The sequence below is a fragment of the Cyclopterus lumpus genome, chromosome 6 (genome assembly GCF_009769545.1).
Source record: "Cyclopterus lumpus isolate fCycLum1 chromosome 6, fCycLum1.pri, whole genome shotgun sequence".
In the NCBI taxonomy this organism is placed as follows: Eukaryota; Metazoa; Chordata; class Actinopteri; order Perciformes; family Cyclopteridae; genus Cyclopterus; species Cyclopterus lumpus.
Window position 1 is genome coordinate 18,758,967 of NC_046971.1, and position 17,403 is coordinate 18,776,369.

The 17,403-nt window shown below is 44.4% G+C and overlaps 1 protein-coding gene across 1 annotated transcript in view; it reads left to right on the forward strand.

Annotated features, from left to right (window-relative positions):
- The window catches only part of si:ch211-1e14.1 (UPF0606 protein KIAA1549), a 34,776-nt gene extending 31,128 nt beyond the window's left edge, over positions 1-3,648 (forward strand). Inside the window, exons 20-22 of the mRNA XM_034536067.1 lie at positions 15-163; positions 679-833; positions 1,419-3,648. Of these exons, the coding sequence (XP_034391958.1) occupies positions 15-163; positions 679-833; positions 1,419-1,658 (544 nt within the window). The 3' untranslated portion in view covers positions 1,659-3,648. The remainder of the gene's footprint in view (positions 1-14; positions 164-678; positions 834-1,418) is intronic.
- Positions 3,649-17,403: the final 13,755 nt, after the last annotated feature.

Sequence of the window (17,403 nt, forward strand, 5' to 3'; positions counted from 1 at the left end):
TCTTTGTGTTTCAGGCAGGGCCTTGGCTCGAGCTATCTGCCACCAGGAGACACTGCAGGGCAGTGTGAGCAGCTGCAGCCAGACAGCCTGTACTCCAGCAGGGGCCTCTACGCTGATGAGCTGCCCTCATCTGCCAGACCGCGACCAGTGGGGGGAACGACAGGTACAAGTGGGAATCACACACACACACAGGCAGACACAAAAGTGGTTTTCATGACTCCTAATACTGTTGGACGCAGATGTAAACAAAGCATCATTTCCACTTCTTCACATCTTCATTTAAAATATGTTTTCATATGTAATAACAACATTTGTCAACACTTACAGGTTGATAAACATATTTTTAGTCTGTAGACACAGTTTATTTAAGATCACTTCTGGATGTAGGCCACAACGCCGTTCCTTGATACGGACGCACACCTCCATCCCATAAACCTGTCAAACTGAAAGAGCCTTGTCTCTCTCCTAAATTATTAAGGGAGCTAACATGATTTTGCTGCCATCACGTGACTTACGGTAACAGAAATGGATTCTGGCATTTACTACACAGAGTGCAGCACGGAGACGGAGTGCTTCTCAGACTGCTGTGATTGCATCAAAGTATATTAAAGGGGCAGCTGAGGATTGAGTGTCGGTTGCTGACGCTCTGATGATGTGTGTGTGTGTGTGTGTGTGTAGGCGCCCAACTCCATCATCTTACACAGGTGGGATTGTCCAGCCGGATGAATGGTTACCCAGCAGGGGTCAGGGCGGCTCCAGGGCAGAACGGAGGCATTGGCTGGAACCACTACCATGGCGACAATTTCTCCAGGGCAGAGCCTGAAAAAGATGCGGTGGGTGAAACACAGATGTAATTCTGTAAAGACCGAGGTCTTGTCTTTCGTTCATTTGTCACCCAGTGTGGGAAACACCACACTGGGTGACATTTCCTTTAATTACCATGAAGCACACACCGCCCTGCTGCCCCAAATGTATATCAAGCCATGGCTGACCATTGTCCCCAACAAATGCACTATTTAATCTGGTTTGAGTAATGCTTGCTAAAAACAAACAGTGCCCATCAGTTTTAGAAAATTGCCACGCTTTTTTACAAAAATTAAACTATGTATTTGTGACCTAATGTTTTATTAAAAATAAACATCTCCAGTAGGAACGAATGGGCTTGGGGCTGAGAGCAACAGACAAAAGAAAGCAGAAAGTATTAAGTATTAAGAGAGAGACTATTTTTGCTTGAGTAATGCCAGCCTTATCCTCTAAGCTCTCTCCGTTTCTTTATGTATGTATTATATTTGATGTTTCGCCCCTTCGCTCACAATCTCCAGTTCTGTCACTTGAAAATGTTTCCTTGTATTTTCTTCTCAATTGTTTCCCTCTCCACTCTCCCTATCCTTCTCTCTGCCCTTCCTTTCTGCCTTCAGTTCCTGGACTGTCTTGACTACACGTCCTCCTCTGTCTTCCAGAAACCCAGAGGTGGTATCAGGGAGCCTTCTGCGCCCCCTGGCCACCTCGACACTCCGGGGGTGGGATATCTGTCAGCTCCACCTCCCCTGGATACATCTCCTCCGACCCACTCCTCTGCCTCCCTGATCAAGGCCATCAGGGAGGAGCTGTTGCGACTCTCCCAGAAACAGGCAGCTGTGCCCAGCTACCACAGCTGAAGCCCCGGCCGGCCTCCAGTCTGTAGCTCTAACCAGTCACGCCACTGACCCTGCCTGCCTGCTTCGCCTACTCTGAAACTACTTCCCATGGAAGTCCCCGAGGGTGTACAGCAGAGAGATAATCCTGCTAAACTCAAGTGAGGAGGTGGCTCATAAAGATTTATAGTTGGAGAAATGAAGGACAGGATGGTTGACACAGCGTCAGATCAACTGCAGTATGTCAAATCAGAGACAGTGTTATGAAGTGAAGAACAATATGAACAGTATTGCTGGACCTATGAGATGACGTGACATGTGTCAGTCCTGTACCCCGTTGTGGATCAGGGAAGGAACATGCCATGTCCGGGCCACTGGGGTCCAGGATCTATTTGAGATTTTGCTGCATTTATTCAGACTCATGTTTTCATTCTCATGCTGCCTTCACTAAACAGGAATACCCCCTAAGACACATTACTTAACATACCATGCAGGCCCTTAACCTCTTAATCACCATCAGGTGCTACTTCATGTTTCCTGCCATGATGAGCCATGCTATGCCTTGACACTGTGATGGAGTTCACCCGACCTGATCTATTGTACAAGCCTGCAGTAAGGTCAAAGTTCACAGCGAGCCAGTTCAGACGGTAGGCACGAAGGGGCAGCCATAGAGACTAATAACACTTATTAACACGACCTAGTCTTTCCGTACTCACTGCAGTAGCACAGTTAGTGTGATGTTGATAATCTTTAAACTCTTGACTTACAGTAAATACGTGATTTTTTCTGGACAACTTGCATTCATGTCCCGTGTTTTTATTTATGCTTCGTAGCTAACAGGCGGATGGACAGATATGACAAAAAAATGGCCTTGAAATCACATTTGTTTTCAAACACGAGATACAGACACAGATGTGTTCCAAATAATAAGAGGAGATGTTTGGTATGTACTTGAGAATGAGGGTCTATTGTATTAGGTTGTAGTTTGATGCACTGTATGCAGACTACTTGTTGCAGCTCAGGTCATTCAAAAGAGATTCGTTGCGGACAAATCAGTGATGAGATTGAATGGTGATGTGGAAGAACTCTTAATGAGGGAGTCACAAAGACCAGTATTCTTTTCTTTGTTTTTACATTAACCTGTATTTACTATGTACTAAACCACCATCTCTGTTTCATCCCGTATTCAACATTTTCTTTGCCTATTTGTTCGCACAGAAAGGAAACAAAGTGTACTGTATCTGTTGTCATTTACGATTTACTTCAACCAGTGTTGTGTTTTTTTTGTATTTTAATGTCTTTGGATTGACCTTGCCTCATCTCATGTGGTTCCTCTCAGAGTATCTCAGTCATCGTACTGGTGGGAAATCATTCTAGGTTACCTATATATTTTTTACATGCCCCTCCCTCGACATGTTGTGATATTTTGGGGCCTGAAGTGATATTTTATTTAAATGAAATAAAAGAGAAAATGATGGTTTGTGTAAAGCAGCGCTTGGGAATATGTTTCAGTAGAGGGAGGTAAAACAAATCCTCTTTTGTTTCCAATGTGTTGTGCCTTTTGGACTCACCTGAACCCATTCAGTACTCTGTGTGTCCCGTTTAACCGTCACACTGTCTTTGTGTGCGAGGTTATGCAGCAGCCTGAATTACAACAGTGGTCCGTTCTATAAACGACGTAGATATTATAGTTATGATCTGTTGGTGCTCTCGGGAGAATCAGGATGAAATTCCATTCGGGAAATAAACAACAACAAACACGGTCATCATATGGCGTCTCCTCCGACATGCAGGGCGATGGATTTGTGTCTGGTTTTCCATCCCACCTCTTATGATCACGTGTTGTGTTTCCAATCTCACGCTGCCTGCCTCCATCTGCTGGTTCTGTACTGTAACAACAGCCCATCCTCCTGTGTTCATCTTTAATTCCTTTTTATGATGATTATTTTATTGTTGGTGGTGTTGTAGTTTTTTCATCTATTTCTACATCTTGTATTTTGTAAAAATTGATCTGTTGGCTGGTCCAACTTTATGTTTGATGGATGTTGCATGTTTAATTATTGTATTTCTTTTTGTTCTTTTTTGAGCATGCTGTTCTTGAAAAAAATCTTGAAATACTAAAGAATTTTTCACTTGATGTGTCCTCAAATTTTAAGTTCATAACCAAAAGTTGATTTGTTGTGTCGACACAATTGTCTTTTGAGTTCTCGCACATCATCCTCATTGCATTGGTAGACTTGATGGGGGAACCAGCATATTATTCATATTCCATCCTGAAGGTGAGCTACATTTTTCTTTGGTCTTAAATAGCTATAAAAACACACCATGCAGGCATCTTCATATCTCATGTCATTCATTCAACGTCAAGGCACTGTTGCGTGTACTTACCTCACATTACCAGCAGATGTCAGTACGTTACAGGAAAACCAAATCCCCTCTATTCACAACAAAGACTGCTCCCCTGGCTGCGGATGATGTAACCAATGTTTCTGTGAGTCTGAAAAGAGATTATTATATGTACTCTTCATTGTTATTATAATAATAATAATTATTATTATTGCCGGAAATATTCACAATTCCTCCAATAATTATAATAATCAGTGTGGAAGTGGCATTTGTGGAGGATGAATGGTTCCATGTTGATCAATGATGACTCATACAAAAGAGAAGATTTGGTCTTTATTTTACAGTACAAGCAATATTTGGCAATAATCTATTTATATCGATGAATATGTATATTCCTTTTATTTCAGACTCATGAGTGCGTATATATGTGTGCATTGTGTGCACCGTGGTAAAGTTTGCACTATTTTTTGGTGTCAATCAGTGTGATTATCTGCGAGTCCTGTTGTGGGTTTCCACTGTACTTCCACTTGTGCCGAAGGAGTACTTCCTGGTCATATATTGAGTTCTGCCTTATCTCCTCAGATGCTTCTCCCCTCTAATCCTATCACAGGATCCAAAGCCACCGAGTGAAGCAGCTAAACATTCAGCAAAGCTCCCCAAGTCCCTCTGCAGGGATTGGACCGCACACAACTCAGCAAGTATTAGACAGTGCACACTCGGTTAGTCACCGCATTGATGCTTTTCACAGTCTGACTGTGATTACTTGTATATTTAAATTAGAGAACTTAATCTGGTATCTGTTTAAACCGCTAGAATTGGTGATTATTCAGGTGATCACTTCCGCAGCTGAGTCTCCTCGGCTCTGATCTCCTGACCGTCCCAAGCTATTCACCTCTGGTCCCCACCATGAATTACTCTGAAACTCCAGCACTGCAGCTAGAGATGCACATGTTAAAGAGCCTGCGGCAGATTAGTGTCAATTTCAAGTGATCATCTTTAATGGCGGTGTTTATTATCCACGTCTATGAATTTATGTAGTTTTATGTGCGCGTGATTGATTCATCACGCTCTGCATTACAAAATGTGTGTTTGACACGCCTGTCCTCGTGGGTGCAATTTTGTTGGCATTTTCATGCTGTTAGCTCAGTGTCTTGTCTCCTGCGGGGCTTAAGAGTGTCCCGTCCCGTCCCGTCTGGCTGCCTCTGGCCCTCCTTGTGGGGTCTAATACACCCTCACACACACACACACACACACACACACACACACACTAATCCTGTCTGTGTGTTGTCCCGTCCCAGCTCTGCTAGCTGAGTCCGGCCCAACCAAGTGTAGCACAACAAGAGCACACCCAGTTAATCTGGATCATGATGGTAATTACTGCCCGGGTGTCCAGCCTGTAGGAGGATGAAGGGGAGGGAGCACTTGTCCACTAAGGGAGGAGTCAAATAGTCAATTCTTCCCACTGACCTTGGAGAAAACTATGAGGTAGGAAGGGAGGGAGGAGAGAAACAGAGAGGGAGGCAGACCAGAGCTCCAGCACTGCAGATCTCGCTCTGTCTTCACATCACTCTTGTTTTTTAGTCTGCCGGTGAGAGACAGGAAGAGCAGGGAGTGCAGAGAGGAGGACAAGTCCAAGACAAATCCTTTGGCACATGAGAAAAGAGGATATCTTGCCATTTCACTGATCCCAGCACAGATTCAGAAGCACTTGTGAGTAGACCCCTATCAGCTTGCCATTCACTGCCTTGTGCTACACCTCAGGAATTTGCCATAGGAACTGTTTTCCACAGTGTTTGTTACAGTAACCAAGGTGCATAGTTTGTTTTCTCCAGTGGGGAGACTGAGCTTGATGCAGACATTTGTTTGTTTTATGTGTTTGTGTGTGTGTGTGTGTGTGTGTGTGTGTGTGTGTGTGGCACATGTCCCTCCAGCTGTCAGAAACAGACATTCCTGAGGTTTGATGAGGATGAATGAGCAGTCGTAGTATTATAGCTGCATGCAGCGATTGCAGCCGTAACCCTCGTTGCAGTGGGAGGATGTGGTCACAGCCCTCCTTGTTTACCAGCTTTTTAAAATATATAATTATTGTTATTATGCAACCCCCTGCAGGCGTTGTTACACAGCCTCAGATTTGCTGCTCGTGAATCAACGGCATCAGGAGGTTGGCTAACAGAGACACTGCAGCAGCCAGGCATCTTCTGCAGCATCCAGCTATGTGGCAACTGGCACCGCTGTCACAGAGGGATGTCACTGTTCTCACTTTCAGTCTCACTTTGTGTGCGTGCGCGTGGATTTTACCGGGGTGGGGGGTCGCAGCTCACCCAAAACTCAACACATCTATCCACCAAAATCAGATTTTTCCACCATCTTTTTTTATGACCACAAGTCCACTGGTGATGATGTCACTGCAGCTCCTCTTACTGTTTAAACACAATCCCCTCCCACCCCCGACTCTCTCTTCTCTCTCCCATCATCATCGCCCCCGCTCCCTCTCCACTGGCCCTCCCAGTGCAGGTTATCTTCACGCCGTAATTGGGTCAATTTCTCATTTCTCTTTCTGACGTTGGCGTCAGGAAACACAGCAAAGGGGAGGGGGGGGGGAGCGCTTGATTTCCTGGCTGGCGGTGCAGAAAGACAAGGTTGTGAGGTAAAGGTTACATTTTGAGCATGTGTGTGAGGCAAACGCATCTGACGTAACAGAGAGGAGGAGTGGACCCCCAGGGAGTCTGTTTTCATAACAGATGACTCAGCAGCTGGGAAGGAGGGAAGGATAAGGGTTAACAAAGAATATGAAGGTGGTGAGGCTTTTTGTTTCCTGCCAGTGGCTAGTGCTGCCCTGCTTTGCTGCTGCTGCATGACGCAGAACTGTGTTTTCTCCGAGGTTAGAAGCAAAAGTAGCTGCTTGTGTCGCATCCATCCCACTGTGGTGCGTCACGTCGGGGGGAATTCTCGCTGACACAAACTCTTCTCGCCTCCTGTCGCCAGATCTCTGTCGTCAAGGTCACGGTGCAGGTTCTCTCCGTCTCCCTCCGCACCAGGCTCTACTGTATCAGGACACACAGTGCGATATTGTGCCGCACTGTGCTGAGGAGGAGGCAGCGCTCATGTGATGTTCACGGGGGGAGGTGAATAGCTGTCATTCATAAGAGAGTGACCGTTTGCTCGGCAGCTGCCCTCCGCTCTGACTTCACACACTGATCCTGCCAGTCAGCTGCTGCCGGCCTTCTTCCACAGCCAAACTCATGTGTCCTCCCCCCCCCAACCCAGGCTTGATACTTTAAACATGTTGATTGTGCTGTGATAAGTGGTGTGGTGGAGTGCTCTTCCAGTGTTGTCATTCAAAAAGAATCCTATCGAGCTTCTTCATGATTTATAGCCTCCATTTCTTCAGTAAACATAGTGAAGAAATGGTGTTATTTTATGAGGAGGACATGTCATTAGTGAAAGTAGACATATATACGGGGGAAGATATCACACTGTACTACTGTGCTCTGGATATCAGAAAATGCTATTGAAATTCAATGCGGCCCGTAGAATCCATCCAGGTTTTTTATTTTGCAGGATGTCCTGTTAAAACCACAAAAGAAATATGGCAACGAGGTGTACAGAATGCACACTTTTATACACAAGTGGTACACTATATGGAGTTCCGTGGCAGAGGTATTTTGTTAAACTTCGTAAGGCCGCCCGGTATGTTACAGCTGATCATCTGACAGCGTTAATCCCTGCTGGCAGACACTGGATCTCTCTGCACAGCCATCCTGCAGACCGCAGCCTCTGGATGTTTTCAGAGCAGTCAGCAGCAGAATGCAGCTCTGGCAGGACACGTCAGGGATGTGCTAGTGTGTATGGGAGAAGAGTCTTCTGCAGGATGAGCAGTGAAACCAGTGCTCTTGGTACATTTTTCATGTGTTGCTCTTGGAGGTGTCCACAAGCTGGAAAGTGTGTTTGTCAAACACATTTTGTCTCTGCTTGCACAACACATGTGTTTGTCCTTCTGAGAGCTTCAGTATTGGAGTTTTTTTGGGTGTTTTTTTTAGTTTTCGTCTTTCCTGCCTGATAATCATCAGATAATCCTGTAAAACTATTATCGCTTTAATAGCTTTGTTTTGGACAGCAGATGGACACTGCAGGGGTGTATTGTGTCTGGTCTGCCTGTTCCATTGTAAATCTGTGTCCACCTCGAAACGTAGGAGGAAACATTCCCCGCATCTCCCTCCATCTTTTTTTCATTTCATCCAACAATTCGCTCCCCATCATGAACAACTGCAGCCGTCGCACCTTATTTATTCTCATGTGAAGCGGATTATCTTGGGCCATGGCTAATGAAACCTCAATCCACTTTAACAGCTGGGCGTTGGCCTTCATGTTCCTCCCGAGCTGGGAGTTTAGATAACCTAATCGGCAGTGATGTGACTTTTTCAGTCCCGATGTTGAGACCTGGGCTTTGCGTATCGGCCAATACCAAGCACCAGTCCGATACCAATAATAATTAATAAGCTGTATGCCTCGCTGTGTGGGAGTGACTAGGAACCTTTTTTTATGTGTAAATCTGGCTTGATTTAAACATTCTTCACTTTGTAAGACAAAAATACACAGATAACAGATACAGACATGGATATAAATGTACTGAATTGTTATTTAATATTAAAATAATAGTACACTGGCAACTTTGTAAAAAAGATTTAGGAATTACAATTGAAGTGTAAACCATTTTAATGCAGCAGCAACTTGGTCAGAACTTTAAAACAGGAATTAATTAACAGCCTTTAATGTATATAGTATGGGCCCGATCCCGGTATCAGTGAATCCCTCCATACAACGAAGGACCGCTAACGAGAACAGAAAGGAAAACAAATGGTTGACATCTTAGTTCCTCTGACTGCAGCCCAGAACATTTCTTCTGCTCATTTGTCTTTTCTGTCCGAATTTCATTTTCTCCTAAACACATTACTTTTTGGGTTTGATTTTGGATACGAGGCCATTTTGACACTAAACAAATCACACAGTGGAAAACAGGTCTTTTACTGGCGAATGACTTTCTTTCTTTAGTTTAGCCTCCATACAGAGCTCTCCTCAGGCTGTATGTATTTACATAAATGAAGTATTGATTGATGGTTTGAAATGGAAAATGCAGAGATTATCTTAAAACACAGATTTGATTAGATGTGTTTGCTGCAAGTAACAAAAGTCCATGAGCTCATCACTATGGGGACAGTCGGCCATTGTTGTTTTGATACCCTCCCCCACTGAGTCCGGCATGGCCCTGTCAGATGTTTATTTGCCTCTACAGGCCTTGCGTGAGTTAGGTGCTCCCCTGTCATCCTAAAGCATGGATGGATGTGGTCGTCTGTGCATCCTTTAGTCTAATGAGGGGGAAATAAAGGAGAACAGTAACTACAGGACACATTCTAATATTCTAACATTTTAATAAGCCGTCAATTTTCGTCATTCTCAAAAGTAACAGCTTGCTATTACGCCGAAATGGTGGCCTGCTACTTAATTATGAGCTGTATGCTCATTGGATTACACAGGAAACATATGGACACCATATGTGATCGCGCTGCTGACTTCTGTATCAGATTTCTGCTGAAAACATTGTTGATAATGTCAAACACTTTTGATTTAGAACAAAGACAAGAAAAATAAACAATAACCATAACTGTGGCTGTACAACGTGAAAACGTTGTACAGCCAAGTCAACAAGTCAATGACGACAAAAAAACAAAACAATACTAAGCCGTTAAGAGTTTTTCATTCAGAGGCTTTGGTATTTCTAATAGACAAAGACACATGTGTTGAAGTTTAGATTGCAATCTGTTATAAAGAAACATGTCCAATAGATCTGCTACTTGACAGATGCCTTTGTTTACACATGATCACACTAACCTGCTTCAGATGTGGGCGACTTATGGCAAGAGAGAGGTCAGAGGACACTGTGGCTTGAAGAGTGTGGCAGGTTTGGGCCACAGTTCTATGCATATTCATTAAATAATGAAACATTGACAAAGTTATGGATCATTTCATCTGACCTCAATTCAAAACTCTGTAGCATAAGTGAGACAGTGTGAAATAAGAACAAGCGAGCGATTAGTGATAGATGGCCTAAGTCTGACAAGAGACTGGTAACATTTCTCAGGAGTCCAAAATTCCTCGGCTCAGCCTAACTCCTCCACTCCTTTGGCAGGACTCTCCATGAATGACAAGCCAAGGGCCACCTGTCGTCTAAAGTCAGTCCAAGTGCTGTTTTAATAACTGGGTTTTGATTCTTTACTGAAATCAGCCACACTTCCACGTCTGGCCGATATGGGACCAGAGCCACGGTTGTTTCAAAGTCTGCATCACGTTTGTATTCTTTCCCCCCAACTGGAGCCCCAACCCCAATCTGTTGACTTTTCCAATGTCTTACCCTCAAGCTAACCTAACCCTGACCCCAATCAATTGTGTCTGTGACCCTTAACCACAACCTAACCTCGCCACAAAGGGCAGCGCTTCAGGAAAGCAGAAAGGCTCCAATCTGATGCTACGTTCAGCTGCCTGGTTTCACTGACTTTGGTATAAAAGGTTCTGTATTTCATTCTTTTAGCTCTTTTTGTTTATTTAGGAAGCACATTTGGTGATGAGACTGTGCATATATAAAAATCATTGTGAGCTGAATATATAGTAATTATATATCAATTAAAATTCTTATGTCAACAATGGATCAGTGACTATCTGTAACATGAAAGACATGGAGAATTATTAACCGACTCAGCAGTTTCCTGCAGCTCTACGGAGCATTTTAAAGGAGCAATAACATTCAGAACATTTATAAAGCAGCAAACAATGTCTACCTGAGCAGGGAATGAAGTCACTCTCCATCTGTGTGTGTTGTGGCTCAGTAGGGTCGTCCTTCTAATCTGAGGATCGGCGGTTCGATCCCCGCCTCCACTAGTCCCATGTCGATGTGTCCTTGGGCAAGACCCTTAACCCCAAAGTTGCTCCAGTAGGCACGGTGTATGAATGTTAGTTAGTCCTGATGGGCAGGTGGAACCTTAGCTCCTCCCATAAGTGTATGAATGGGTATGAATGGGTATGAATGGGTGAATGATGTCATGTAGTGTTAAAGCGCTTTGAGTGGTTGGAAGACTAGAAAAGCGCTGAACAAGTCCATGTTGTTGATCAAGCTTCTCTTTGCTTTGTTGCTGGCCGTCCGCTCTTTTGGTGCATGTTAGTGCACGTGGGCGTGCATGTTAGTGCACATGGGCGTGCCCCTCTGGCTAACTCACTGCTGCCTCTCAGCACTGCTCTCATACGGCAGTTACAGATGACAATGCCGTGCCGACTGACCACGTCAGCCTGACAGATCCCCCAGTAAACACTGTTAGTTTCTGCTGTTAGCAGTTAAAGAGCTGGAGAGTGAGGAGACCAAAAACAGAGCTAAAAGGAAAATGTATTTGAATGCTAGTTGTTTGCTGAATATGTAAATAGGAACCCGTTGGCTCGCCATACCAACTTTATAAGACAATGATGTAGTCATTGTTAATAGCTTGCTCCACTGCCCCCAAGTGGCCATAATCTTTTTTTTTTTTAAACAGTGCAGCTTTAATTACTTTAAGCTACTTGTTTCGTAAGTTTGTGATTGTGCTTGTGTCTGAAGGACGTGAGCAGGGAGTGAAGGGCACCGGGCAGAGAGGCAGAACACAGGATATCGCAGCGCTGAAACTTTAAGAAGAGCGAGAAGGAGCGCGTTACACACCTCAACACGTGCACAGACCAGGGGGTGTTGGCATGAGGTCAGACACGGGGTCAGAAGTTCATAAATAGACGCAACGCACATTTTGACATGTGATTCATGTCCACACAACAGAGAGGGGAGCGAGTCCCAACTGGACTTAAGTCTTCGCTGCAGCTGTCTGCCCAGTTCTTCTTCCCAATCCCACCGGGATCAACTTTCGGACAGGCGGGTGTGTTAGTCACACAACAACCAGCGTCACCAAGTTATGAAACGCACCCTCAGTAGTAACACTGTCGTAATACTGATGTTGATAAATATCACTACTGAGATAATATCAGTGGTTTTGACTCAAAAAAGATGAATCTACATAGTGACTCTTTATCCAAATAAATAAATTCTTACAATCACTATGACATTGACTTTCACTTTTTGTCATCTTGGACCGTTCTTCTTCATCCCAGCAGTACTAAACAAACAGTGTATGCTACCTCGTAACCGTCCACAGTGCCACAACTCAAAGGGAGGGGACAGTGCGGTTGACTGTAGTGATGCGAGAGTCCCAATTGAATACTGGATTAAAGAAAGCCCGTCTGAAAGGGTGGGGATTCCAGCTGGGCACTCATGCAGGTTCAACAACCGAGGCACAGTCAGGCGGAGGGCTGAGCGTGGCCAGCCCTCGCCGGGAGAACAGCGGGAGAATAATGTTCATCCCATTTTCATAATCCACATCTCTGTTCTTCCATGAATTGGTTGAGCTCGGGCCGACCTGCCACATGGATTGTGGGAATCTTCTTTTCTCCAGATGTATTCTGTGTAAAGTTCTGTTGAGTGTGGTTGGATGCTCTGGGTGCGGTTGGGCTACGTTGTATTCTTGGCTTCAGTGGATTTTTTCCTCCGCGAGGGGACAATGGATTCATTTCAGGCTTTAACACTTAGCTGCCTGCACCTCTACAACCATGTATCTGCTTGTCCCATATTCACTTAGTTATTACAGGGTGTCACGCGACTTCACTGAAACCTGTCTGTCTTAAGCTACTGCCTTGTCTCTCTGAAGGCTAGAGAAGAAGAGCAGAGCATTTCACACGTTACACAGAGACGAGCTGCTGACAGGGCTGCTGTAAGAGAGTGCACGGTTACCACGGTAACTCACACCACAGTAAGGCTGACTACGGGATTTAGAGTTACCCAACTTTCTGCTCCACACCCTGACTGGATAACAAAATGATGGCATGCCTTCTCCAGCCGAGATGAGTGTTGTTCTCAGTGGTGACATCCAGCTTGTGTATGCCCCGCAATTATGTTCTCGCATTCAATCCAGCTGCATGCCAGGACAGTCCTCGTTTGATAAGTGAAGCATAAGGACTTCAACTCAAAGAAAAAACTTCACTGTTATCTAACTTGGGTTTCTCCGCAGACTTGACACGCGCAGTGAATGTTGGAGCTGATTTATTTTTGTGTGAAGCATTGATAAAAGCAACCTTTCCTTTTCTCTCTTGATGATAAGCTCTGTGGTTTATTGGGACCGGGGGTGACTGAGAGAAGACAAAGACGTGAGGTCACAGATCAGAGCTGATGTCAGGACGAGAGCTGCAAACCAAATGGGATTCTCTCACACACTTACAAGCATATATTCAGGGGACGTCATGCCAATACCCTGTCCACCTACTGAAAATGTGTGGTAGAATGATGTTGTAGGTCAATTCAAATGATAAAGAGATGGCATTACATCAGTTTGCCGTGATTAAGTTGTTCATTTGCATCTGATTGCAGTCCAGATTTTGCTTCATTTTTGCTAGATTTGAATTTCACTTAAAACTATAGTGGATGACTGTACTGTGGATTTATTACCAAAAAGTTATCAGTCATTATTTTAAAAGCTGAAATGAGAGCATCCCATAATCATTATTATGATTACTTACTCGCTTGACGTTCATGCAAGCAATCATGTCAGAAGAAGAGAAGCCCTATATATCCTGCTTTCCATAGTTTCAGATATGCAGTTCGACGAGGGTTTTCAAAAGGTAAAAGACCAATTCAATTCTTCCATGGATGTTTATTATCCCTAGAAGGGCCTTTTCTCACTTGAAACAGGCTTGTTTTATAGCCTCAGTCAGCTGTGTTCCATATCAAGGTATCCAGGCACACTGCGGCAACCCAAATGTGCCAGAATCCCCTCAGTTCAAAGTATTATTTCATACCTCCGTGCCTCATGAGGAGCCAAGTCTGTAGAGCCTCATCAGGCCAAGAAGAAAAGCATACATGACATACACAAGTCAAGGCCTCTCCAGTGGGGTCATGCCCCAGCCCTGGGATTATCAGAATAGCTGGACTCTGACGTGATTCTCTTACTGTAATTGAAAGGCTGCAGTCTCTGACGATCTGCTTTCCATTTCGTGAATAGATACATTTGGCTGCCATGGTGTTTGCATCGTGCGTGCAAAGGCTGCATGAAGAATCATTACCTATTAGAATAGGTAATGATTAGGTAATGATTATTACCTATTCTAATAGGTAATTCACACCTATTAGAATCATAGGTGTGAAATTTGGGGCTGACATTCACCCCCTCAGCGCTATCATGCCAACACGCTAAACTAGCGTGTTAGCATTGTCATTGGGAGCATGTTAGATTGAGCATTTAGCTCAACGCACAGCTGGTCCTCATTACAGCATCACAAGTCACTGGATGGCTGTAGACTCCTCCTAGGGGTCACCATCGCCGTGACTTTCTGAAGAGGTCTTCTTTGGTCTATTCAACTCTAACAATGTGAACCACCCTTCCAGTGGCTAGCTGGATGTTTTCTCTCATTTAGCCGGAGGTAATCCCATCAGATCTCAGTATTAGTATCAGTTGTAGGTCTTGAGAGGAAGGACTTAATGTCAGATTCTTTTAATAAGTGTCAGGAGAGCCTAGAGACCAAGGCTTTTTGTTTGTGTGATCCCAGCTCTGCTTGTGATAGAAGCTACAAAGCACAGACAACACAAGTGTTGGCAGTGGCACGAACGTGAGGCCTGTGAGCGTCTTGTCAAGGAGTGACGCAGTGGGGCAAACATACAAAAGCAGGGTTGTTCTGTCACCAGATAAGGAATTAAATGACTTTTTTTTCCTTTTTATATGATTTCTTTTTAAAACCCAGCGCTCAATGTCATGTTTATTCAACACATGGTTTATGTAGATAATGCTTCTCCTCCGATTTCCTGATTGCCGTGTTTGCGCTGCCTGATTGAGGGCCGTAAACTGGCGACAGTCCTGTGTAGCACACGCTGAGTGTGTGTAAAGCTTCTGCCCGTGTGGCTATTTGTCAGAGTTCATGGAGTTAGCAGAATGCACAATAAATACAATGCTGTGTGTTTGTGTGTCTGTTTTGGCTGAGAGGTGGGGACAGGCCGCACAGAGATGAGCTCCCCGTTCTCTTCCAGTCTTTGTGTCCCAGTCCCGCTCATGACAAGCGCTCTTTGTGCCAGCCCAGAGGTCACATGTCACAATATGTGAACAGCTGCAGACGATAGTTGTGTGTTTGCTCTTTTCCGTCAACACAGAGGGCAGAGATCTGGTTTGATAAGATGGAGTGTGAGAACAAGAGAACTCGACAATATGGTTTGGGACTGATGACTGTCTTTACTTCCTTAACTGTCACTGTATGTGTGTGTGTATGTGTGTATATATATATGTATATATATATATATATATATATATATATATATATATATATATATATATATATATATATATAGCTTACAATACATTACGCCACAGACTACCACACACAGTACCAGTATAATCAAATACAAGATCGAGAAGCGGACCATCAAAAAGAGTGGCGTCTGAGAATCGGCCCCGGGGCGAACATGTCTAAATGGTGCAAGATCAATTTGTTGCTATAAGACACCAGCGATGCCTTGTGTTAGAAACCCTGTCAGGAGAGTCATTGACAGCTTCGCTCAGGCTGTCACTCAACTGCTCCACGAACCAAAACGTGTCAATATTAGAGCCGGGAACATGACATCGGCACCTCGGCTGCATGTCCGTTGGGTGCAATGATGGAAGAAGTGCTCAGATTATTTACTGTGTCTTTCGCTTTTCATGAGCTCAGAAAACACAGTGTGCGATGCATTCTCCAAGAGGCTTTTTATATTGTTTTATTTAGAGTCAAATTTTCCATTTCATTATCCAAACTGCATATATAATATTTAGGGGTGCTGGATCCGATCCCAGCTGACATTGGGTGAAGGCAGGGTTCACCTGCCAGGTCGGCAGTCTATCGCGGGGCACATAGACAGACAACCATTCACACCTACGGGTCAATTTAAAGTCCAATTAACTCAAGCTGGGAGGAAGCCGGAGAACCCGGAGGGAACACACGCAGACACGGGGAGAACATGCAAACTCCACACAAAAGGACCACCCAGAGCGGGATCCGAACCCAGGGCCCTCTTGCTGTGAGGCAACAGTGCTAGCCCCTACACCACTGTGCAGCCTAAGAATGTTATAGAAAAATATTTAAAACTGTCAGATAAATGCAGTGGAGTATTTACCTCTGAGATGCAGTGCAGTAGAAGTTTAAAGTAAATCCAATTTGTTCCTAGGTACAATATTTGACTAAATGTATTAAAATCCATTCCCCTACTTGTTGGGTGTATGGTGCATCAGTAACAACACTTCAATGTGCAATACTAATATAAGAGGTGCTATGAATACACTGTAGAGAGCATTGGTGCGGTGGTAGTCACAGGATATTCAATGCAAGGCCCACAATTTTCCCATCTGTACTTTAACTTTTAAATAACTTGAACCCTGCCGCCGCCTCCGTCTTGCAGACATGTCCTGTTGTGTTATTAAGTCCCCGAAACTGACTCCGAGCCGGAGGGCTGACAGCAGGAGGCTGCTCTGGAGATGTGCAGCTCTGAGAAGAAAAGGGTCATAACAGGAACTAATACTGGCACAACCCCAGTTGTAGTTTGAGCCTCTGAACATTATACAACTGATGGGTTTGCCTTGAATGTAGGTCACAGCTATTGAAGATTTAAAAAGAACTGTTGAGTCGAGCTGAAAGAGGTAAAATACTGTGTCTGTCGCTTTAAAGCTGCAAGACAAGAGCTGCTATTGTTGTGATAGTTGGCCTCCTTCAACAACAGTGATCAGTGATAATAGGGGGACACCAAATATGGTAATGTTTCTGTGTGAGAGAGGTATTAGTTGTGTGTGTGTGTGTCTGTAATGGTAAATGGACTTGTACTTGTATAGCGCTTTTCTAGTCTTCCGACCACTCAAAGCGCTTTAACACTACATGACATCATTCACCCATTCATACCCATTCATAACCATTCATACAGTGATGGGAGGGGCTACACATCCACCTGCACATCAGGAGTAACTAACATTCCCACACATTCATAGACACAGCTACGGGAGCAATTTGGGGTTAAGTTTCTTGCCCAAGGACACGTCGACATGGGCTAGGAGCCGGGGATCGTACCACCCTGCTCACCACTGATCCACAGTATGTGTGTGTGTGTGTGTGTGTGTGTGTGTGTGTGTGTGTGTGTGTGTGTGTCTCCTTGTGCGTTTGTTTACAGTGTCAACGTAAAGACAGATTTGGTTTCTGTCCTTGGGCTGTGATTGTGAACAACCCCTTTGTGTAAGATGCAGAACGTGACCAATCATGGCCGATCTGTATCAAGTTCAAGAATCGACTGAGACTTTGA